Source organism: Tiliqua scincoides, chromosome 4 (genome assembly GCF_035046505.1).
Source record: "Tiliqua scincoides isolate rTilSci1 chromosome 4, rTilSci1.hap2, whole genome shotgun sequence".
NCBI classification, from domain to species: domain Eukaryota; kingdom Metazoa; phylum Chordata; class Lepidosauria; order Squamata; family Scincidae; genus Tiliqua; species Tiliqua scincoides.
Window position 1 is genome coordinate 175803930 of NC_089824.1, and position 25891 is coordinate 175829820.

Below are 25891 nucleotides of genomic sequence, written 5' to 3' on the forward strand. Positions count from 1 at the left end.
ATTAAAATCTGTCCTATTAACAGAAAATGGGGAATAGGCACCAAACTCTTCTCTGCCTGTTCCCTCCCTTGTTTCCCTTATCCTGAATACAGTTCCCACTTAATATCCTGAGTGGTCTCTTAGGTACAAACTGAAAACCAAATCAAAGGTTACATTGCCCAATGAATGTGATGGCTTCTCCAAATGACCCTATAATATATGAATGTATTATAGACATGAAACAATTTTCAAACCACGAACTGCAGGTTTTCAGATCCAGCATAGATTAGCAAAGAAGCAATTTGCCTGCTTGCCTGAAGCAATATAACCTGTTTGCAGGCTATGTTTCCTTGGCAATCCAGACATCCTGGATCCAGGAGCAATCCTGTTCCTAAGAAACAGAGCTTCTGAATTCAAGCCTAGACCGCTACAGGGAGTACACTAGGCCTCCTGCAGCACCACTACCAAGACAGGTCCCTGACTACTTGGTATCTTAGGACAATCTGCTCAGCATCTTGTCATCTGCTATGCAGAGGTATTAAGGCACAGGATCTAATATGCAGCTCCTAGAGCTAAGAAAGGGCGTACCAGCAGTGGCAATTAGCCTCATCCATTTTGTCAAAGCAGCACTGCAAGAAAAACAGGTTTTTTCATAGTAGAGTTGGTAAGGGGCACCCTGTACTAAGGGCCTTCAGTTCCCATGGTTGGTACAGCCTGCAGTAGCCAGGAGCTTCAGCAAGGCCAACACCTTGTATGTATCATCAAGTTGCCTTACACAGGATGTCTCTGTAGCAGTTTCAGTATAAATAGGAGCTTTCACCTCTTAAACAATTACAGTCAAGGATAGAAGGCGGTTAACTTACAGTAGGAGTGATCGTCTCAAAATCCAGATCAGCTACCAAATACTGCTTACTCCCCATGCACCTAAAAGTTATTTTTGCTACCCCATACCATTCATCACTGCATCTAGCAGAAGAAATATTAGATGTCAGATTTGGGGTCTGAATCAAAGGAGGTATTGCTGCAAATCTTACAGTAAAAATGAATAAGGCAACAGCTGTGAACCGAGCTTTACAGTAGGACTAGCAACAGCTTTGAGTGCTGTTCTCATGAAATACAAACAGAAGTACAAATGCAAATGACAATGGAAAATGACATGTTGGTAGGGTACAATCCTATTTCTTTAATAAGGCAAATAGCACAAGATGATTGAGAGATACAGGGCACAATCCTAACCAGGTCTACTCAGAAGCAAGTCCTATTTTATTCAATGGGGCTTACTCTCAGGAAAGTGTGGTTAGGATTGCAGCCACAGTCAAAGTTTCTGCCTCATTTCCAACATACAAGCATTTTTGCACCCTTCACACCATGGTAGCAACCAAAGATCAGACAGAGCATATACTCCATCTGAAAGAGCAATAGCATAGATAACAACCAGTTGGATAACTGACCATATCTGGTGCTCATTGCTACTTACTGTCCTAGCCAAGTCACTGCGCACAGCCTTCCTCTTCATCAGCTGCAACCGGATATCAGTGTCAAACTTCCTGCAATACTGGATGTATTCGTGGCTTCCCAGTGGGTGTTTGCTGGAAGGATGCAAACAAATGAAGAGTAAATAATTCAAGGCTACTCAAGCCTCTAGTATCCTGCACAGGAGAACTATAATATCCCAGCTCTGCGATCTTTATTAGCCTCCACTGACCCTAACATCATTTTCCAGATAGCTACATTTATTTCACAAATAGTGGCGTCCACCTTGAAGCGTGTCCTTAGTTCCTGAAGTGCGTGCTTTATAATTGTCAATTTTAGTTTGGTATGTTATGGTTCTCTAGTCAGCTCTTTTAAGTTTTTTTTTTTCTTGTATATATAAGTGTGTATGTATTGTAACTGTATGCCAATAAAGGTACTGAAACTGAAACTGTAATATCCCAGCTCTGCAACTGGTTTAGAGACATCTGTACACCTGTTTTTCTCCTGAGAAACAGCAATTAGCAAATTCCTTAGTTGGGCTTCAGAAAACATGCAAAACCATCAACCAGATAAAGCCCTTTTCACTCATTGAAAAAAGTCCATAGAATATTTAAGAGCATCACAATGAAAGCTTGCAAGCATCATGAGTTCTTTGCATCTGTCTTCACGGTAGAAGACCTCGGGCAGATACTGCTGCCTGAACGGCCCCTCCTGACCAAGGAATTAAGTCAGAGAGGTTAAAAGAAAAGATGTTTCAGACCTCATTGATAAATTAAAGATCAATAAATCACCGGCCTGGATGGCATTCACCCAAGAGTTATTAAGGAATTGAAGAATGAAGTTGCTGATCTCTTGATATGCAACTTGTCCCTCAAAACAGCCATGGTGCCAGAGGATAGCAAATGTCACACCAATTTTTGAAAAGGGAAAGAGGGGAGACCCGGGAAACTATAGGCCAGTCAGCCTAACATCTATACCGGGTAAGATGGTGGAATGCCTCACCAAAGAGAGAATCTCAAAACACATAGACAAACAGGCCTTGCTGAGGGAAAATCAGCATAGCTTCTGTAGGGGTAAGTTTTACCCCTCACGAACCTTTTAGAATTCTTTGAAAAGGTCAATAGGCATGTGGATGTGGGAGGACCCGTGGACATTATATAGCTGGACTTTCAGAAGGCGTTCGACACGGTCCCTCACCAAAGGTTACTGAGAAAACTCCAGTCAGGGAATTAGAGGACAGGTCCTCTGAGACCTGGCTGAAGACCAGGAAACAGAGAGTTGGTGTTAATGGGTAATTTCACAATGGAGGTGAAAATCGGTGTACCCCAAGGATCTATCCTGGGACTGGTGCTCTTCAACTTCTGAATAAATGATCTGGAGGCAGGGTGAGGAGTGAGGTGGTTAGTTTGCAGACAACACCAAACTTTTCCAAGTGGTGACCAGAAGTGATTATGAGGAGCTCCAGAAGGATCTCTCCAAACTGGCAGAATGGGCGGCAAAATGGCAGATGCGCTTCAGTGTAAGTAAGTGTAAAGTCATGCACACTGGGGCATAAAATCAAAACTTTACATATAGGCTAATGGGTTCTGAGCTGTCTGTGACAGATCAGGAGAGAGATCTTGGGGTGGTGGTGAACAGCTCGATGAAAGTGTTGACCGAATGTGTGACGGCAGTGAAGAAGGCCAATTCTATGTTTGGGATCATTAGAAAAGGTATTGAGAACAAAACAGTTAATATTATAATGCCGTTGTACAAATCTATGGTAAGACCATACCTGGAGTATTGTGTCCAGTTCTGGTTGCCACATCTCAAAAAGAACATAGTGGAAATGGAAAAGGTGCAAAAGAGAGCGACTAAGATGATTACGGGGCTGGGGCACCTTCCTTATGAGGAAAGGCTACGGCGTTTGGGCCTCTTCAACCTAGAAAAGAGGCACCTGAAGGGGGACATGATTGAGACATACAAAATTATGCAGGGGAAGGATAAAGTGGATAGAGAGATGCTCTTTACACTCTCACATAACACCAGAACCAGGGGGAATCCAGTAAAATTGAGTGGTTTTTTTTACTCAGAGCCCAATCCTGTGGTCCACACCGCGCCTCCACAGCGTGGACCACAGTCGCAAACGTGCCATAAGGCACGTTTGCGGGTTTACCGTCGGGCTCCCACCAGAGTTGGCTCATCGCTGGCTGGCACTGAGCCACTGCCCGGCGGGTGCCCGAGTTCTGTAGCTCGGCGGTGCCTGCGACCACTGGGCTGCGGAATGAGGAATGGGGGCGTTCCTGTGGGTGTGGTGGAGGTGTTCCAGGTAGTTGGAGCCGTTCCCAGGGGCGGGGGAGAGGCAGGTCCCTGGGCTCCCCGTAAGGCACGTTTGTGGGGCTTACCGCCGGGCTCTGGTGGCTTAGCCACCAGACGTGGCTCATTGCCGGCCGGTGCTGAGCTACTGCCCGGCAGGCGCCCGAGTTCCACAGCTCTGCGGTGCCTGCCACCGCTGGGCTGAGAAACGGGGAATGGGGGCGTTCCCAGGGGCATGGGGAAGGCATTCTCAGGGGCGGGGGAGAGGCAGGTCTGTGGGGTCGAGCTCCGCAGGATCCCAGGCACTCATGGAGGGCTGTGCACCCTACACGAGCGCCTTCACTTTAGTGGCGACCAAACAGTCATCACTAAAGTGAGTAGTCCCATTGTGGGACTGCTTCCCTTACTCGGGGGAAGGGGACGAACGTCCCCTTCTCCTGAGGAGTCTCCCATGGTAGCGTGGGAGGCTCGGGATCCGGCAGGAGCCCTTTGTGGAGCCGCCAGGTCCCGCAGCTCCGGGCAGCTCAGGATTGGGCTGCCCACCTGTAGTTGGTCTGTGGAGCTCCTTGCCACAGGATGTGGTGACAGCATCTGGCCTGGATGCCTTTAAAAGGAGATTGGACAAGTTTCTGGAGGAAAAATCTATTATGGGTTACAAGCCATGATGTGCATGTGCAACCTCCTGATTTTAGAAATGGGCTATGTCAGAATGCCAGATGCAAGGGAGGGCACCAGGATGAGGTCTCTTGTTATCTGGTGTGCTCCCTGGGGCATTTGGTGGGCTGCTGTGAGATACAGGAAGCTGGACTAGATGGGCTTATGGCTTGATCCAGTGGGGCTGTTCTTATGAATGAAAAACAGGATGGCAGAGGAGTATTTAAGGAAATGCAAATTTCATTTTTATCATCTAGCTTTTAAAAAGTGTTTCTTACTGAACTGTAACAATCAGCATGACACACTGAAGTGAAAGGCTTTCTGGAAGTAGGTTAACCCAGGCATCACCTGGACAGCCTGCCTGTCCCTAATGGCATAATACCCCTGTAGCTTCTGATCTGTCAGCACAGCCTAATGATGTCTATCCACACATTTCTACTGTAAATTCAAGCCAATACTGTACAGTATACACACTGAAGCCAAAGTCTGAGCCACTCCTGTGATCCTAATGGAACACACCAGAAGGAGCAATGCTATGGAGAAAGGAAGTAACAGGGGGAAGTCTGACCCTTTCAACTGCTAGTTCAAGAGGAAAGGTTAAGTCTTATCACAGCAGAGCCTACATCCTGGCCTGAACCAGCACTGCTGCCATCACATACACAGGACGTTTTCAGAGGAAGGGAAGGAGGTGGGTGCTCTGTTTTTAAAAAGAAAATGGAAATGTAGAATAATTACAAAAAAAAAACCCATGAACAAAAGTCTCAAAGGCTGGAAAAAGGAGATAGCAAAACGAACCAGAAGTGCCCGCAGTCAAGTGTCACTAGGAAGGGTTACCCTTTATTTTCAGGAAATGCTGCAAGATGTTATTTGAGTTCATTTTTAACTGTTGGCATTAAGCAGGCATGGGGTTATTTATTTAAAAACTTTTGATTCTGATACACAGTGGGTGTTTTAAATTGGGTGTTTTAAAACAAAGCTAGATATAACAGTAACCACATCATTAGCTTGAGTGTACTTGCTTTTTCTTGTATAATTAGCATGGGAGTGTGTGTTTACGGCTGAACTGGCTCAAGACTATGGCAGGGTTAGGAGGCTTTAATGCTACCCCAACTATATCCTGTTTCAGATTTGGCCCTTCTTTGCGAGCTACAAGAAGAAAAGAAGAAGACATAAGACACACTTACGCAAGAAGAAAAGCTGTCACTGGAGTCAATGGGGGCTATTTTTCTTGTCTAGAGAGCACATGGAGGGACTGATCCAGATTAGGACCACTGCAGAGAGTAGAGTCAGAGCCCCACTCCCAACCCTCCTCTACATTCCTTATGCAGGTAAACAACTCCCATGCGTACTATTTATACCATAAAAAAGCAAGCACACCAAGACTAATGCCCCTTATTCAATTCTAGTTTTAATGTCAGTATCTGCTCCTAAGTATAGGCCCAATCCTATTCAACTTTTCAGCAGCAGCAATGCAACCCTGAGATAAGGGAACAAATGTTCCCATACCTTGAGGAGGCCTCTGTGACTGTCTCTCCACCACAGGATGCAGTGCATACCCCTTTGGCAAGGCTGCACTGGCATTGGAAAATTGGATAGGATTGGGCCCTATGTCATCTTAGAATTCAAACTAACTAAAAACAAGCAAGCAAGCAAACAAATCTGTCAGGGTTGGCCCATCCACAGGTTAGCAAGCAGGTGGGCCTTTTAGGGGCACTGCCCCTCATTTGCTTCTTCAGCCTCTTCTTTGCAGCACATTTCCGCCCCAAGCTATTTTGTAACTCCCATGGAAGAAAGGAATACATATGTTGCATTTGCTGAGTAAGTGTGGGATGTACTCTCGAGTTATTATCTGACCAGCTCAGGGAGGGAGAAGGACATGGCATAATTACCAGAAGTGTAAAGGAACCAGGCCTTGACTATTTCCCAGAGCAACCAAATAACTAGGATTGGAAGCGTTTCCACTCCGTAATCTAGCTTTCTCTTCATTCAATTCCTTTCCTCTTTCCAACACATTTCTGCCTGGCAAGCCAAGCAACTGGTGCTTGAAAATAGGTATGCATGTAACATGAAATGAAGGAGCTGCCACAGCTATCTGTGTTTGAAGCAGTGGCATAGCTAAGGGAGTGCAGGGGGTAGCAACTGCATCAAGCAACAAGCTTTAAGGGGAGCAACAAGCTGAGCTTTTGTGAAAACCTTAGTATGTACGAATAATACCATCATGTTATATATCATTGGAAAGGTAATTAAACGCAGAATGCAATGAAACAAACCACACTGGAATATCAGTGTTCTATTAAAACTTATGGCCAATTAACCAGAAAATGAAAACCCAACTGCCTAAGAGCCCAATCCTGTGGTCCGGGACCATAGTTGCAAACGTGCCATAAGGCAAGTTTGCGGAGCTCACCGCCAGGCTCCCGCCGGAGCTAGCCCAGCGCCAACCGGAGCTGGGCTAGCGCACGGCGGTTGCCCGGGTTCCGCGGCTCAGTGGTCTCCTGGACCGCCGGGCTGCAAAACAGGGGCATGGCAGGGGACATGGGGGAGGCATGCCAGGAGGCGAGCGGGAGGTGTGTTGGGGAAGGGGGAGAGGTGGATCCGTGGAGCTGAGTTCCGCAGGATCCAAGGCACTCGTGGAGGGCTGCGCGCCCTACACGAGTGCCTTTACTTTAGTGCCGACCTTTTGGTCAGCGCTAAAGAGAGTAGCCCCATTGCGGGGCTGCTTCCCTGACTCGGGGGAAGGGGCTGAATGTCCCGTTCTCCCAAGGTGCCTCCTGCAATAGCGCGGGAGGCGCAGGATCCAGTGGCAGCCCTCCTTGGAGCCGCCAAGCCTGGGCACTGCGGGCAGCTCAGGATTGGGCTGTTATGGAGCAAAAAGTGGATTTCTTTAACTCAAAACTGACCAGTGAGACTGACTCTTTTGAGAGTCAACGAGATCTTATTATGATACAGCATAGAACTAATCAGGTGTGAGTATGAGTCAGCTCTCATGTGCATGTATCATAATATAGTTACCCCAACTAACGGGTAAAGAGGCACTTTTTCAGGTGGTGTTCCTCTTCTATTTAGCAGGGGGAGAATAACTATCCCTCTTCACCCCAGCACAATGTCTCCAACCAATAAGGGGCACATTTTTTATTTATTTTCTTAATTAAATTTGATTTTATCATGGATCTTTGACCCAGGTAGCAGACAGATGCCTTAGCTATGCCACTGGTTGGAGGGAGGTAGCTGAGCAAGTGGGTGGCAAGCTGCTGGGGGGAGGAAGCAAGTTTCCCCATGATTTTCCCTTTTTTAAAAGCCTGGGCATGACATCACTTCCAACTGTGACATCACTTCTGGGGCATCATTTTGAGCTCGGCATTGGGCTACACAATCATTAGTTATGCTATTGGTTTCAAGTATTCTTTCCCTGCAGGGTAGGTATGTTAACCTGAATGGAACAGCATTTTACTTTCTAAAACCAATGAGAAGCATCTAGATACTTCACGAACAATTTCTCTCCTTATGTGGCCTTATGTTCAATTCCCCATGATATATTCCTGTCTGATATTAAGAACATAAGATCAGGCCAAAGGCCCATCTAGTCCAACTGCCTGTATCTCACAGTGGCCTACCAGGTACCTCAGGAAGTACACAAGACAACAGGAGACCAGTATCCTGGTTCCACTCCCTTGCCTCTGGCATCTGATATTGATCAAGCCACACAAGGAGCAACTTGTCAGGGCATGTAGGAAGACGAGATAATTACAGGAGAATGGTGGGTTTACCTCAGCTCTTGACTGTGAATTGCAGAAGGAGGTAAATATTTGGTGGGTGGTACCAATAGGAATAGAAAGTGAAAAGAATTTCAGTGACAATATCAATGAATATAGTTAGAATCCATGTGAAATTAAAACTATTCACTATAACAGAAGAGCACTTCCATTAACAGTTAAAGGAAATTGACAGATCTTGAGGTTGAGGTTTCCTTGAGGAAACTAAGGTTTGAGAAATCCATATCTGATCACAGATAGGTAGATTAGATTTAGAGACCTTTATTGGCATTAACTCATGTTCCAACAAATGAGTCAATAAAGTAAAAAGAAATAATGAATTAAAAAATAAAGTAAAGATAAAATAAGATAAAGGTCACACAAATTTTAGGGTTAAAAAGCAAACAAACCATACAACTAAACATTACACCAATCTCTTTCCATGCTTTTCTGCGACTGACAAAAGAAAATTAGCAGTGCCATGCAACACATCTACTGGGCCGTCATTTAATAAATATACAAGTTACATCTGCTTTGGGAGCTCATTCTTCTTAGCTAGATTAGGTTCTATACAAATAAAGCGCATAGCTGAATGAATTGGACAAGAGAAAAATATATGGGAGAGTGTCTCGACCTGGGGACCTTTTGGTACTTTTCTGAGGTTACTGCCGAAGAAACAACATTAAATCTGGCTTGTGTAATTACACGATGTTCCTAAGGATTAATCAAAAGAGTCCAATAAGGAGCTATCTGATTGTGGGGCAGATAGGTAACTTAGGGAGGGGAATGTCACTCAGGGGAGAAGCACATATTCGGTATGTAAAAGATGGGAAGGACCCCTGCCTGAATCCCTGGAGAGCCACTGCCAGTCAGTGTGTAGTCAATACTGAGCTGGATGGACCAATGGACCGATAAAGAGTAAGACAGCTTCATGTGGTCCCTATATAGCTAAGAGCAGCATATGTTCATAAATAGCTAAGATATGTATAGATGTGCATATCTTGAGCAGTGAGCCTACTATGGATCCCCAGTTGCCACTTTTTGACAGCTATCAAATGGAATTTACCCCAGAGCAACCAGCATTTCCATTTATCAGGAGAAGATGGCTGTATTTATCAGGAGAAGTGCTGATTGGCTGTCTCTGTGGGAGTCATGAAGCCACTCCCCACTCTTGTCCAAAAGAATGACTTGAGGTTCTTTTTGTCTGTTTGTTTACTGGACTGGCTTTTCTTTTCTTGAAGGCATCAAATAAATTGATGGACACAACAAGTGCTTGAAAGGAGGAGGAGGTTAAACACAGATAAAAGTCTGCCTGAAGCACTAGAGGAGTGGCAAGAGAAGGCATGTAAAACTGCACCGAGGTCAGAGTCAGGTTTGTATGTCAGAGAAAGGAGGGCAAGAAAAAAGCATAGCTGCAAAACCTGGAGGGAGGCCTGTCTGCTTCAGCCCTAAATCCCATTGAAGTCGACAGGATTTAAGCAGTCTTACAGTTTGAAGATTATGGGCCCAATCCTATCCAACTTTCCAGATCCGATGCAGCAGTGCCAACAGGGTGTGTGCTGCATCCTGCAGTGCAGCCTGCAAGGAGGCATCCTCAAGGTATGGGAATGTTTGTCCCCTTACCTCGGGACTGCATTGCAACTGCATTGGTGCTGGAAAGTTGGACAGGACTGGGACCTATGATAGTTAAATCAGTTTATTGTGATAATATGAACTCTATTTCCACATCTATCATATGATGTTGGCAAAGTCTTTCAATAGACGTTGACAAGCGTTGTGGGTGCCAGTGCTTCAAAAACCATTCGTTAAAACTGGACTTTAATTATACCGCTCAAAAATATTTTTTTCCCTTCCTGTTGAGAAATTACATGACTAAAACTGTCATGAGAAAATATTTATTAGTATAACACAGACATTATGATAGATCTGTATGATACTGTCAGAACAAAAACTCAAAATTACTTTTTTCCGTTCCAGTATTATTTGTTTGAACTTTACTGTGAACTTTAGCGAAGGTTAGACTTTCCAATCTAAACATGTATGCATGTTTTTTTTTCTCTCTCTCTCTTTCTCTCTTCCCTTTTTTTAAAAAATTGATAACAGGGTTCTTTCTCTGTTGTTTCTCAGCCTGTCATCAGCACATTCAAAATGGTGTAAGTTGTGGCTTGAGAATAAAGGCAATTTGCGAGCTAACTGCTGAGTTAGCAGATGAGACAAAATTGTTGCCATGCGTCAAGCCAAAACTGCAGCAAAGTTCTCCTGAGGGAAGCTATTTAGAAGGATATTCCAGCGGTTTGGAGCATTATGTTAGGGAGCATTGCCTTGCTTTTCTGCCATATAGTTCCTATGCAACAACTGGACAGGGTGCAGAGACTCTCTTAATCAAGTGATTGCATCTATGTAGGATTTTAACACTTTACTACCGATTTTACAGAAATGTCCAGAACTGTAAGAAATGGAGGTCATTTGTGCTAAGATTGACAGAATATGGGGGAAAAAATACACTGTCACTTGTGCTACGTTTGTAGTACAGGGTTTCAGTGTCTGATAGGTGTGTTGCATGGAAGGGACTTAGGGCCTGATTCTGAGCCCTGCTCACCGGCTTACTGCCGGCACACAGTGTCACAAATGTGCCATAAGACACATTTGCGAGTCCTTACTGTGGGCCTAGCGCTGGAGCCAGCCTAGAGTGAACCCGCGCTGGGCCAGCTCCGGTGCTGGGCCTGCATTTTGCCACCCAATGGTTGCCCAGACCACTGGCTGGTAGAGAGGTGAGTGGGAGTGTGGGAGAGGCAGGAGGAGGTGTTCTGAGGCAGTTGGAGCGTGGGGAGGAGGCATGACAGGGGGAGGGAGGGAGTGGGGTGGGACCGGCGGAGGTCTGCTCCACTGAATCCTGAGTCCCATGTCGGGCCACGTGGCCCGACACGTGACTCTTTAATTCTGCGGTGGCTCCAGAACCACTGCAGAATCAAGTACCCCCATTGTGGGGCTACTTTCCTTACTTGGGGGAAGGAGACTGAAGTTCCCTTTTCCCCAAGGAGGTGGTGGCATCTGCCCCGGGCACGCAGGATGCCACAGTGGCCATTTTGGCACTGCAGCAGCCCCACACTCCAGACAGCTCAAGACTGGGCTGTTAGCCCTTTTCTAGTTTATATTTGCAACAAGAACAGAAGTCAATCTAGCAATGTCAAGAAGGGAGCAGTCCTTCTGTCCAGCCCAGCAAGAGATTTTGGCAGTCTTGTTTTGGGAACAAATAAAGCAGAGAGAAAACAAAGCTTCTGTGCTAAAAATGCTTCTCGAATGTCTTTGATGGCACGGTTGAGATAGTGCAGGGTGTTTGCACACCAGCTCATTCGAGAGATTTCCATCTGGGTTGAAATGGGGAGCAGTTTTCCTCTCTGCACCGAGCACTCTGTGTTCTGTCAAAAAAGGGAAGGGGATGCATAACAGGGGCAGAAAAACAGTAAGGGCACAATCCTATCCTGCGCTGGAACAGGCAAGCCAAAAGGCTTGCGCTGTATCCAGTGCAGGATTGCGGCCATAAGCGGCTCAGCCAGAGGCAAGGGGAAACTTTTCCCCTTACTCCTGGGTAAGGGCCTCTTGAGGTGGTGCAAGTCCGAGGAGAGCGGAGTGGCTTGAAGCCACTGGGAACAGGGGTTGTGATCCAGCAAAACTGCCGGATTCCAGCCCTGCCTCCTGTTCCCTGCCCACCCGTCCCCGGGGTCGCCCTCCCTCCTCCCAGAATGCCTCCCTCCCGCCTCCCCCCCACCTACCTTTTGTCCTTGTGTTGGCCCAGCTAGGCTGAAGCAAGAGTGGAAGAGGAAGCCAGTGCTGAGGCTTGCATTAGTCTCTGTAGCCCGGCACTTCTCAGAACGCTGGCCCGGTTTCCTCTCAAGGAGGCGCAAACATGCCTTATGGCATGTTTGCAACCCTCCTGGGCCAGCGCAAGGGACTTGCGTCGGCCCAAGGACGCCTCTGGATTGCGCCCTAAGTCATCTCATTTTAATTTACATACACAAAAAACCACAGCATATGAATAATTTTCACAGGGTGCATGTAGGTGTTTGAGATTGTCGGGTGTTTTATACACGCCTGTAACCACTATGGAATTCAGGCATTCCTGGGTTATTTATGTTAAGGTCACCTTTGCAAAACACTGGGTTATTGTGCTCAGAACAGATACAATAAAAGACCTTACTCTACAAAGCTTAAGGTAGAGACTCTTAATTCTTCTCCTCAATAGGAGGAATGAGACAGCTTATGCAGCTCCAAAAGGCAATCCATACAGGAAAGCAGAGAACTGTAATGTACTAAACTACACCAATAAAATTCTACTGATTCCCAAGAACCACAGATGGTGACTTAGACTGGGTAGTACTTTCTTTGTGTAAATGCCCTGCAGAAAATCTTGGCCCTCCAGATGTTGAAAGAAGTGAAAAATCTCCATTTCAGGAATTCACTGGGTTTCATTGCCCTTGTGAAACTGTTTGTATTTTACCTTCTGCAAAGGTAAAAAACAAAAGGTAGAAAGATTAAGATTAAGGTAGAAAACAAAACATTACTCAACAAGGATTAAGAGCTAGAATTCACTGGCCAAGCTACAACTCTTGGATCTTAATGTTGCTTGTTTAAATGACGGAACCCTGAGACTGGTTCCTGCAGGCTACAGAAGCAAATTGTAGGTAAGACAGAACCCAGGAGAATGATTTATGTATCCAGAAAAGAGACGCATAGAAAAAAGCAAATATGAAAGCACAAATAAAAAAGCTCATGGCTGGGGACGCATCATTTGTGAGACCTAAACACCCTTCAAATTACAGAATTGAACTTAAAATGGACATATCCATAAGCCCAGTCCAGTTGATTAATCAAACCATCCTTCCAATAGTGAAGCTATTGTTTATTCAGTTTATTCTGCAGACTTTATAGCTTCAGAATTGCTTTTGCCATGTCCCATTTAGGATATATAATGGATTACTGGTAACTTTTTTCTTTCCATGTATTTGATACCAGTTTCTAAGGAAAAGGAAAAGAAACAAAAATGGGCCTGCAAGTTCTAGATTGGCAATATTACTTCTCCCATCTGATGCAAATTTCTTGTTACTGTTTTTACTTACTGCATGTTACATAAAAGAAGGAAGATTTTTTCTGCTGATGCCAACATCACCATTAAAACACACACACACACACACACACACACACACACACACACACACACACACACACACACACACACACACAAAGCAAAAACTGTAGAAACTAAGAAGAAATATTGCAACAGCTCCTACTGGTTCTCTGGCTCCAAGTCCAGGACATTCTTCTACAGTTGCCCCTGCAGTGGCTGGCTTTGTTCTCTCTACAAGACCAGCATTCCCTAGAATCCATAGCAGCCACAAGAGATTTGCTATGCACATTGTGCATACTGAAAGGTGTTAGGGGATCCAGCCGTGTGCATACTGAAAGGTGTTAGGGGATCCAGCCGTGCCAGAAGAGATATACTTAGACCTCTGAGCCGTTTAGTCTCAAACACAGACCCACTTACTGACTTCCATTAATGCAGAGAAAGTCAGACTGTGGTTTAAGTCACTTTGCTCACTGCCAAGGCTCCACAAGAGCAGGAAATAGCCCTGAGACTACCAAAAATGCTCATAGTTATTCATACATCAACACTGAAATCAGTCTGGGAGGTTTGTTCCCTTGATCTGGCTTTCAGAGCACACACACATACAAGAAGTGGTTCTCCACAGAGGCCTCTGTGGTTTAAAAGTCTGTTCACTAACAAAAAAGTCACAGTAATAATCAGTTTGCACTTGCCAGCTTGCATTCCCAGTCGCTGTAACTGGACCACAAGCTCTTAAGATCAAAACTGTAACATGGTGCCCCAATACATAATGAATAATTCATTTGGTGGAAATACAACACACTGCGGTCAAGAAGGGCAGGTCAACTGGCCAAGATGCACTGCTAAGAGCCGGAATGCTAGCCCCTGGTTGGCTGACGGCTAGCCAATAAGCAAGGTTTATTGATTTTTTCCCCTTGAAAACAGATGGTATTTTCATTATTCTTCCAGAAGAGACCATTATCAAAACGACATCATTACAAAGAGATGACAAAGGAGTCTAACAAGATGGGGCTGTGTATTCCAGAGACAAGAAGCACATGTGGGAAGGAGACATTCACTTTGTCCGTTTTAAAATACGGCAACTTGCTAGAAGCCTGTATGAAGAGGGTAATGCAGTTCTCTAGCAGCATTAATTTCCCACCATCTTAGCAGTCCCTGCAAGAGTGAAAGAGGCCATGGGAATAGAGGCCGACTGAGGCAATAATCTTGGATAGTATATTGGCAGGAACTGCTTGCCATTCTCCTGCCTTTGCCATTCCTCCTTCTCCTACCTCCTGGATTCAAAAAGGAAGAGGGGAACAGAGCAGGAAGAGGAAGTGTAGAGGAAAGAAAAGCAGTGGGTTAGAATGCAGGAAGAGGAGGTGCAGTGGTGGTGACTGGGGTGCTGCCAAATAAAGGGTTGTTGGTATTTGGCACACTGCCTCTCAGGCTGGGAGGTCTCAGGCAGGCCTTGGCAACAAACCATTCTTGCCTTGCAATCATGTCTTTTCAGGACTTCACGGAGCCATTTTCAGTTAACTTTGCTTGATTGTTAAAAGAAATGCACCAGTGTTCAGCACAATCTATCTGACAGCATGACTCTACCACACCCCCTTCTAATCATGTCAGATTTCATAGTACAATGTCCAACACTAAAAAAAAATATCTTTGACTCATTTCTCAAAATATTAAGCATCATTATCATCAAAGAACTTTTCTTGGCAGCTTCCTAAGTCTTGAAGCGACACTTCCACAAAACATGAATTTCAAGGCTTAGACTCACTGTGACTTACTCATAGTTTTCCATGGGCAAATAAGGCCTTCAGTGGGGTGCTTTGGCAAAAAGATCTCAGTGTTTTAAGGAATTAGAAAATAGAACAACTCATACAACTCCAGCCATGCTCCTAGCAGGTGCTAAAATAATCCAATGTATTCAGTAAAATCACCCCCTTCGGGAAGAAGTGTACCTTGTGTGCCAAACGATGATTAAAGGGGTGGAAACTGTGTGCACAGCAAATGAATAAAGCCACAGAAGCATTCAGCATGGAGGTGGTGTAACTATGATTAATGTTGCCATCTTGGCAAATATCGTGGGGACTAGCCTGGAGTTTTTTTAGTCTTCAGCAAAACAAGTCTACAATATGGTCTACACTGTGAAGGGGGTGGTAAAATACAAATCCTTTGTAGATTGGAGAAGAGTCTACAAACACATCTGCAATTGAGTTAAGATTCAGAGATGTTAGGGAAGCACTGCATGTTCACTCCCCACCCCCAAAAAGCAGCAGTGTCTCACTCCTGCATTTCTCTAGCAAACAGGGTCCTGTGAGATAATGTAGTTAAAAGGTATAAGAAGCAAAACATCAGACAGGTTGTCTAAACCAGTCCTGTCAAATTCTTCATACAGAGGGCCAAAGTTAGTATTCATGGTGCCTGCTGAGGGCCAAAAGTGACATCAAGAAGCAGGAAGTGATTTCATTAAGCAGATGATGGCCAGAAATAAGCACTTTGTTCTCACATAGAAACTCATTAGCTGCAAATCACAGAAGAGAAAATGTGCATAATATGAACTATTTCCAAGATATGAGAGAGCCCAATTATCACACTGGGAAAGCCCAATTATAACGGGGGCAGGATAAATTGTTTCTAGGGGCCTCATTTAGCCCACGGGCCTTGTGTTTGACACAAGGCTGCTCTACACCTTTTGTACAAGCACTACTCACTCACTCACTTTTGCAAGAATTCCTCCAGACCACACAATTTGAGGACAAAGTCATCCACATCGATGTCCCGCAGTTCATCATGAGTGTAGCATAATGTCTGATAGATGAGTAAGTCCACCGTGGAGGAACCTGCAAAGATGTGGAAAAACCAATGGGCACAAGAAGAGTCTCAGGACAACATTCTCTGGAGTTATCCATCTTGGCCCTTCCAAACTCTAACTGGCACAGTACATTCATCTGAAATAACTGAAGTAGTTGTGCTGCCTTTTTCAGATGCTGCTTGTCTTTCCTTTCGTAACAATGGAAATCTGCAATGAAATCTCCTAAACTTAGTGTCTTTTTGTTGAGGCATAAATGAGGTCATAAGGCCACAGTATCCGAGTGACTTGACTAAGAAGCCAATCCTGGGTTCAGTGCACTGGCTCATCGGTGGTGCACACTTTCACAAACGTGCCACAAGGCACATTAACAAGCCCTACCACCAGGTGAGTGCCAGTGGCATCCCAGCGCTGGCTGCCAACGGACTACCGCTGGGCGGGAACCTGAACTCCATCGCTCAGTGGTCGCAGAGACCGCCAAGCAGTGAAGAAGTAAGCAGGGGTGTGGGGGGAGGCAGGGAGGAGGTGTTCCAGGGAGGGGGGAGGTGGGCGGAGGGAAACATTTTAAAAACGTCAGAAAAATAAAGAAAAAAGTCAGTCTTGCTTATTCTTTCCTTTGCCCAAGGTTGCCCCAGAATGCATAGCAATTTATTGTAGAAAAGTGGAATCATTGCGGGTGGTCCATTTTCCTCCTTCTCTGGTGCTCTGTAAGGAAGCGTCTCCTGAGTGAAAGCTTCCCCATAGACTACCAGAGAGGGTAGAGAACAGACTGCCCACTCAGCCACAGCTGACACTTCAGTGTTGGCTGCGGTCCATCCATTCTGCTGATCCATGGGGAGCACATGCTCAGTGAGAATCTAGAAGTGATCAAAGGCTATCTTTTTTTTGAGACCTCACAGACCACTTCTCAGGGTCTTGCAGACCACCTGTGGTCCATGGACCACAGGCTGGGAACCTCCCTCTCCCCAGAACTACAATTCCCAGTCTCTTGGAGAGAAGGAACTACTCTTAAGCCAATATTGTATATCCTGAGACAGACATAAAGAGAAACATAAACTTTAGAAAATGGGATCTCATATCGTAGGTTGGGGTTAAAGGGTCTAGGGCAGGGGTGTCCAAAGTTTTTGGCAGGAGGGCCACATCAGCTCTCTGACACTGTGTCGGAGGCCGGGGAAAAAAAGAATTAATTTACATTTAAAATTTGAATAAATTTACATAAGTTTACATAAATGAATATATTAAAGATGAACTTATATGAATGAATTAAGGTCTTGCAATAGCTCAATGCCTATAAAAGGCCTTGCACAAAGCAAGGCTGGCCTTTCCTTTGCTGCCACTGCTGCATCACAGATGTGAAAGAGAAAGCAGTGGAGGGAGCTCTCATCCCACAGCTCACACGAGAGGTCAAACAGTCGCCCTCACGCTGAGAGAAGTTGCGCTGGGCCAGTGCGGGCTTTAACAAATCTCCGGAGGGCCAGAGGCTCATTGGAGACTGGGGGCTCCCTGAGGGCCGCATTGAGATGCCTTAAGGGCCACAAGTGGCCCCTGGGCAGGGGTTTGGGCACCCCTGGTCTAGGGTCCAAAACTGTTCTAGAAATGTATCTGATATATGTTTACACAAAAAAAACCCTGTTGATTATTCTCTTGCTAAATAGAGCTTTTCTTATACTGTGTTGCCAGAAAGTGTATGTGTACACATACGCACACACAGATTAACATACACCATTCAAACTAGAGAGTGACACAAACTAGAGAGTGACTCACGTAGCATTGTGAGCAGAGCAAATAATACCACATGATTGAAACCAGGACACCAAGCCACAACACACTAAAAGGGACCACCTGGGTCCTGATTAATGTGAAGCAACTGCCTATTGCAGTCCATCAGAATAGCATTTCAATTAATCTAAAAGCAATATCATGGCATGGAACTAGAGTGTCTCTGCCCATAAGCGGTGAAGATTCCCAAGTTTCCTTTTGTTTTGCTTCTGTGTATACAGTGTTTCTAACCTGTATTGGACTTTACTAGCATCTGCTAGTATACTGTGCATACTGACTGAGGTGATAACTCACAGCCCAATCCTATCCACACTTTCCTAGGAGTAAGCCCCACTGAATGTAATTGGACTTACTTCTGAGTAGACATGCATAGGATTGGGCTGTCATTTGAGAACAAGGACTCATTTGAGGCTATGTTTGTCCTATTGGGGTATTTACTATTTGAGCATCTTTTTCTTCCTCAACTGACAAATAAAGAAAGGACTTGACTTTGAGCCAGCTTACTAGACCATGAAGCCCACCTGCTCATCTTGCTTCAAATGGAGTTCAAGGACTACAATGCTGGAACCACACAAGTAAGTAGGACAAGGATCATACCCAGATAGTTGGCTTAGCTTGTTTGTTTTGTTTGATTTCTACTTGTTTTTTAACATCCTTGCCAACCTTTGTCACACACACATCCTTTCTTCTTCCTTTTCTTAGGTTACTGGTGAATGGTTTTTATCCCTCCATTGTTTTGATTTTACAGTCTTTTAATAAACTTTTTTAAAAAACTCTTACTCTTTACCTACAAAGACTTGGTTCACTTTGAAGGGACTGGGTTCCCATGTCTATCAGCCTGCCCACATTCTGTTCTAATTGGTTTTAAGGGAACCCGTGGCTTTGGGGGCTCTCTGTTTACCAAGGAGTGAGGTTTTTCTAAGACAGATTCCTTCTAACTGGACTCTTTAGCTTTGGGTGCTGGCAGTGAAAATTACTTTTCTCCCATTCATTCCCAGTTTACCCAGTGAAATGGAGGAAGTGGGAAGCAGGACAGTGAATGCTGTAACTAACCCGGAAATGCTGTGCCCGTTTTGCCTTCCACATTCCCTTAAGATATAAGAAAGGGTTAACATTGGTTCTCTTACCCTTTGTCAAGCCCCTGCAGTCCCTATAGGACTACTTGGAACAGCACCACCTATTTAGCAGGTGCGGAACTGAGCAGACCCATTTAGGGCTCCAAGGCCCAGGAGGAGAATAGGATTTGGCCGCGGCCTCTGCTGCTGCCCCATCCACTCCAGGCAATCATTTTTAAAATTACAACCTATCAGGACTCACCTAGCTTTACAAAACTTTTTAAAAGGGTGATCTAGAAAGAAATAATATTTTATTCATTTATTTACAGGTGATATTTTATGTATTTGTTTGTAAAAAAAAAAAAATTCAATTCGTTTCTCTAATGAATGATGAATAGCCGTAATGAATAGTCTCAAGGCTTGAGGGGCTTAGTAAGTGACCCAGGGCCCAATCCTATCCAACTTTCCAGCACTGGTGCAGCTGCGGTGCAGCCCCGACGTAAGGGAACAAATGTTCCCTTACCTTGAAGAGGCCTCTGTGACTGTCTCCCCACCAAAGGATGCAGCATACGTCCCACCAGCACAGCACCGGCACTGGATAATTGGATAGGATTGGGCCCCCAGCCTTCATCTGCCCCCACTAACTGTCATTGATGAATCTGGAAAAAAAAACCCAGAAAAAAAGATGCTCAAACATGTATCTCCTTATATTTTCACAAGCTTGGAAACTGCAGGGGCTCAGCTGTTTGCAGGGCAATTAGCAGCTCTCTGAATTTTTAATAGCATCAGGGCTTAAGGCAATTAGTTTTCTGATCTTTCCATCACCTGTGTTTTCATTGGAGGCTCTGCAAGACCCACCAGAAGATGTTGGGTCTGTGACCGTAAATAAAGAATGAATGAATGAATGACCCACCAGAAGTCGGGTCCCGACCTACCAAGTGGGTCCCGACCTGCAGTTTGAGAAACACTGGAATAGCTATATTGTTTTTTCAAAAATCAGGGGAGTATAAATTTCAACTTACAGAATTTTAAATTTTTTTTAAAAAAAACTTCAAAGCTCTACAAAATGGCATGTGGGAACACAGCCATGCCCATTTTCACCACACGTTGTGAATTCAGTCATAAAAGACAAATATATAGTATTACAAAACCACTTAGACATTCCAAAAATGCACATAATGCTGCAGGCATGGAAAGAATTGTGTTGCTCGTCCCTAGTGGTTATTAGTACTGTAAAGTAGGGGCACGTGCAGCCTTATTTTGCACAGCTGTCAGTCACAGAATACATGAAAATTGGAAGGGGAGGGGGGAAATGACATTTTTCCTCTTATAGCAAAATATGGTTGAGAGCTGGGGAAATAGGATGCCCCTGCAACAGAAACACTGGCCTGAGGGAAGATGACTGGATTTTCTGAAGGAATTTAGTAGTAAGACTGCATTCACTGTGCGCAAAAAAGTCTGAAGAGAGGTTATGCAGGGCAACTACCATTTGCACTGAAAACCACAATAGTATCCAATAAAACTTATTGTAGTGCTTTCCTTGCCCTAACCAAAAAAAGCAGACTTCCCCATCCATAGGAGCTGAATGTACTTTCCAGTTCAAATCTACAACTTACAGTCACAAGTGAAAGTGAGAGGCTCCTGCAGGCTGTCGTAAACCACGGTCACTTTCAAGCTGATCCCATGGCCAAGGTGTTCAGGGCCAAGATTAACAGTGCTCCAGACATAACCAGTAAGGGAGTAGTCCTTGGTGCTATAGCCAGATCTCAAACTATGAACAAAATAAGACAGGAAAGACATGTGCCATTAGTTCCTATCACCATCCCCATTTATTCTGGCATCTGAGAGGATCTCCACTTCACTTTTTTTTTTTAAATTAAGTTTAAGCAGGCACTAGGAGTCTTTGAACTTTATCTCCCCATCTTCTCCCTGTTCAAGAATTCAGATCATTGCATTCAAGATACTAAATTTGTTCTCTGATTGGCTCAAAGATCTCATATGATCTTCTCCAAACATATTTACTTGTAGTAATATCAAATCTAAGGTTCCTGTTTAAAAAGACCCTGCATTATCTAGGGAATATTAAATATCTGAGAGGCAGAGATATAAAAAAAGAGTGGAACAGGTTTACTATGAGCCTCTTGGGGTACAGGACTACTTATATGCAAAAAAGAAAATACTGTAAGCTGCCTTGGGCACCTCCCAAAGGGGTGGTGGTGGAAGGGAGGTAACATAAATATTTTAAATAAATAAATATTCATGAATATGGAGCCATAAAAAGAGTGGATGGGCAATTGCCAGCCTCTGCTTTACTTCCTGGTTGGCTCTTCCCATCCATTTTCCCTTGGTCCTCTCTTCCTCCCCCTTCCTTGAGACTCATCTCTTTCTACTGTTTCATCTACGCTCTCATTGTATGGCACAATCCTATGCTGGCCTCCGCTGGTGGGATGTGCATGTGTGCTGTCACAAATATGCTTAAAATGTGGGGGGAGGGGAATGAATCGATCCCAGGGGGGGGTAGGAACAGCATCAGAAGCCTCCGCTGTACTCTATCCCTCTTCCTGGGCATGATGACTGCCCAGATTTGTCTGCTCTAAAACAATGAAATAAAATTTCTGCTTCCCTATTATTATATTGTTTGTCGCTCACCTAGACTAGTCTAAGCTTAACCCATTTCTGCCCAGCCCACATGTGTACACATTTGATCCCTATTGCACATATGCAATGTTGGGTAGAAATGGCTTAAAGTGGCCAAAGGGGAATGCAAAAGTATTGAGGGGGAAGGAAAACATCATTTACACATATAAGCAGAGAATATTTTTGAGGTGTGCTTTGCGTGGCTTGGGGAAGAGGCTTGTGGATTGGGAGCAAGGATCACACTGACTGTGTGTTAGAGAGATGGGTTTGTCTTAACAATACTTAGCATTTGTATAGCACTTGACATGTATTCTTTTGATGCTGTCCTTACAATATCCATGTAAGTACTATTATCCTCATATTGCAGCAGAGGAGCACCTTGGGCTGAAAGGGAGCACCTTGCCTAGCCAGCATGGCAGAGACAAGATTCAAATCAGCAAAATCCTGATTCACAGCTCAACCTCTTCACCACGAATGCTACATAAGCTCTACAAATCTCCTCTCCTAGAACAGCAAAACTCTTATCCAGACCGACTGATTGATGGAACCCTGTACTGATCTGAACATGTTGTGCAATTCACTACTGTGGATTTGGGCTATTCCTCAATACTTCATGTACAACTTTCAAAACCCAGAAAGAATACCTCCTCAACTTTCAGTGGCTTTACTGTAAACTACAACAGGCATTGTAATCTGTGTTCAATCTCCTCCAGTCAATTGTGGGCTTAGAATACTCTGGAGCCATTAAAACACAACACAACATAAAAGCTAGCAACAAAGAGGATTTCTTCCAGTTACCAAGGATTACTTAAAGAATAGTAATGAATTGCTGGAGGCTGTTAGGTTATTGCCTCACTATATCTACTTAGATTCCAAGGGAACTGTTAGCCAATGGGAAGGCCAAGAAGGATGCCCTCATGAGTTCTTTTCTACCCTGGATAGGTACTTACACATCCAGCATATGGCAGAAAGCAGCAACCTCTTCATCTTTCTCCTCGGAGACCTCAAACAGCTCATAGCCATTGGCCACAGGACGGTGGTAAGAAGTGACCTGATATGAAACAACACATAGAACCAGAGAGTACTGTTAGGATCTTTGGCAACAACAGATAATGAAAGATAGGCCTGTCTATCCATTCCCATTAGAATGACTGGCCAGTAGAAGGAAGTTTTGTTTTATGCCCATGAGGGTTGGAGCCTAAGAACCATATGTGGAATCCAAGCCTGACACAACCTTTCAGTGTGTTTGAAGCAGGGAGTCACCCAGGGTGCGTTTGTGCATCTGCCTATCACCTCTGTCAAAGAGATGTGCTGCCAGTTCCTACTGGGTCCCCAAACTCTGCCAAAGTGATAGTTAAAGAATCAGCTGATTCTCAGGCTGAAAGAAGCCTGAGAAGAATAGATTCTCAAGTTGTGGTTACTGTGTGTTCCCATTGGGTCTCCATGGTTCTGCCAGCCTGGGAAACCAGATCAAACAGGAATTGGCAAGTGTTTTTAGCTTAGTAGCGGATTCTCAAGCTGAGAGGGCAAGCAGCCTGGTAGGCTGGTGTAGGCTGCCCTTGGGCACTGTTTACCAGTCCACTGCCTCCCGCCAGCTCACTGCCTGAAGCAGTTGTTCACTGAGCCTTAGAAGTGGGCTGGCCCTGGTGGTTGTTCACTATTGAAACAGAGCTTTTCCAACTCTTCCCTCCTGTTGCAAGCCTTCTGTCCCCTTCAAGCTTCTCTTGAGTGTCAAGAATCCATGGGAATGGCACAGAATGTTATAAGGGGAGTTCCACTTGGAGATGAGAATTGGCAGAGCCCTCCCTCCACTTGCATGAATAGATCTGCATAAACAGTCCTTGAGATCCAACCCAGGAGACAATGTGCCAATTCACTCAAACAACATGTTGAGAATGTAACCTGGGGTAATAAGCATGAATACCTGCATGTGATAAGACTGCTTCCCAACATGCCTAGTTTTCAACTCAACCTACCACTTTTGGGTTTGGGCAGCTTTGCAGGGCTGTGATAAATGTGGTTAAGTTGCAAGCAGGGTTCATGCTGATCTGTAGATTTAATAAGCTTACTGTGAAAGGGAAAGCCCTTGGTTTATTTTCCAGTTCTTCATACAAGGATATGTAGATATCACCCTGCACTACCCTTGAGTGCAGACCCTATTAGTGCTGCAAATGACTATGCAGTTGTTTCCTGCTTGCAAAACTGAAAAATGGAACACAAGCTTGAGATCTGGTAGGACCTCACCAACATGTCAGTACATGACTATCCCTTAACATAAGTTTTTCTAGGGGTGTATCTATACAACAGCTTTAAGGTAAAGTAGAAGTGTACAGCCAACAGTTCACACTGGTCAAAGCCTGACTTCCATCTCTATCAGTGGACTTCCATCTCTATCTCAACAGTGGCAGCTGCCGAACTCTGCATAGTAGGAATTATGCTTTAAATTCAGAGGGGAAAAGAATCTGTTCTATCAAGTACCCTCTTTGTCCTTGATCTTCCACCTTGAAATTCATATGCTGAGCCAAAACAGCACAAAGAAATTTTTCTTCCATTTTCTTATTACTTTAAAAAATAATTTAACAAGTAATTTCTTTATTCCTTTTTAACAATATTCTCTCAATTTTTGCAGATTTGGGGTGGCAGTGTTATCATTTTGCATCTTAATGTTTGCTGAACTGTTAGTTGCTTTTGAAGTTTGCTAATATCAAAATAGTAAATCATGAAAGTGCAAGCCAAAAAAAGAGAGGAAGAATTCTAAAAACACGACATCTCCTATGGCTTTCCAAATGCCACCATAGGAAGGAGGAGGAAAACAGCGGAAGAAACAATCTGAATGCCAGGCCCAGCCAAAGGGAGTGCGCACACATGGGCTCAGCACCTCAATTCACTCCTTCAAAGCAAACAAAGGTCCCACTGTCAGAGCAATTAACCCACCAAATAATTAGGAAGGGGGAAAAGAGGGAGAAAAAGAAAGGGACAGAACACAACAGACACTAAAGGCAATTTTAATGATCTTTTATAATTAGTTTCGTGTGCAGCAAAAGCAGAGAGTGACTTACATCATTTCTGCCAGCAGCTTCCGACATTCTCACTGGGGACACAGGAAGTTGGTCCCATGAAAATGTGACTGTGATTGAGATTTTGCTTGTATTTATATTCGTTAGATTCTAGAAGGTAGTCAACATCTATTCTCATGCCCCCAAAATATTTCCTGATTCATTCACAGTTCCAGATAAGGTGATAAATGATATCTCCATGGTCCAGGCCTGGAATATTCTGGTGTTCCCCTTTATAGGGAATCCTGCAGCAGCACTACAAAAAGTCCCAGAACTCTTCTTGCAGAGGTTGATGAGGAAAGGAAAGATGAAAAGAATATTCCTCAGCCCTGCTTGCTCACAGTGCCTGTTAGTGCCTGGTGCGCTGCTCCTTGCGTAGTTTGTTTGTTTCCCAAGGGTCTTGTGACATTTCAGAAGCTGTTGGCTTCTGAGAAACAGGAGCGCTAACTGCCAGAGGGAACTCGGATCCCTTTCGGAAAAAGTTTTGTGAGACACCGCCTTTTACTTCACTCCTGCTGCACAGTTCTTATAAATAGCACGACAGACGTACACAGGCCTTCCAAAGCAGGGTGTCAAGACAGCTGGCAAACCTTAAAACAAGCAACATGCAAAGGGGGGAGGCAAACAAATCCTGGTGGAGACATTTAGGTCAGGGTGCGGAAAAGGAAATAAGCTCAGAATCTGTTTTTCTGGGAGGATCCTAGGCAGATGTTAAGTGAGCATCTCCACAAGAGCAGCGCCTGCATTCAGTGAAGTATTTTAGTGCCAAACAGGAAGTTTGGGAGGTGTCCATCCCCCTTCAAAAATGAGAAAAACCTTGAGCTCATTCCAAAGGCTCACTCCATATGGAATGAACACACGAGGGTCAGCGTGAGGAGGTAGGCTCTGCCACCCAAAGCACAAGCATTTACTGTTATGTCGTACTGAACCCCTGTACGCACAGTTGTATATAAGGAGATTCCCTGCAGATGTTAAAATGAATATGCATAGGCTGGGAGTGATGACTGCTGCCAACATGCTGCAGCCCTCCTGTCCCTGCCTGCCTTCATTCCATCGGAATAAAAGCCCAAAGAGGGCTAGTAGGGCAAGACTGAGCACTGAGTATAATTACACTGACAACTGAACAATGAAATAGCTAAGGCATCTGGCACCCAGGAGTACAAAATTTTTTAGCACCAATCCCCCCCCCGTAACACCCCTCCCCGAATTTTTAACACCCCCCCCATACAACATCTGAGGGGCCTCCAAAAGGCACTTCCAGTTTTCTGAGGCCTCTGAAATGGGAAGTGCCT

General features: G+C 44.6%; 1 protein-coding gene across 1 annotated transcript in view; it reads right to left on the minus strand.

Moving 5' to 3' along the window:
• Positions 1 to 25891, minus strand: part of PIK3C2B (phosphatidylinositol-4-phosphate 3-kinase catalytic subunit type 2 beta) — a 120137-nt gene that overhangs the window by 58234 nt on the left and 36012 nt on the right. Inside the window, exons 3-6 of the mRNA XM_066623568.1 lie at positions 22494 to 22594; positions 20523 to 20677; positions 15983 to 16103; positions 1457 to 1568 (exon numbers count right to left, since the gene is read on the minus strand). Of these exons, the coding sequence (XP_066479665.1) occupies positions 1457 to 1568; positions 15983 to 16103; positions 20523 to 20677; positions 22494 to 22594 (489 nt within the window). The remainder of the gene's footprint in view (positions 1 to 1456; positions 1569 to 15982; positions 16104 to 20522; positions 20678 to 22493; positions 22595 to 25891) is intronic.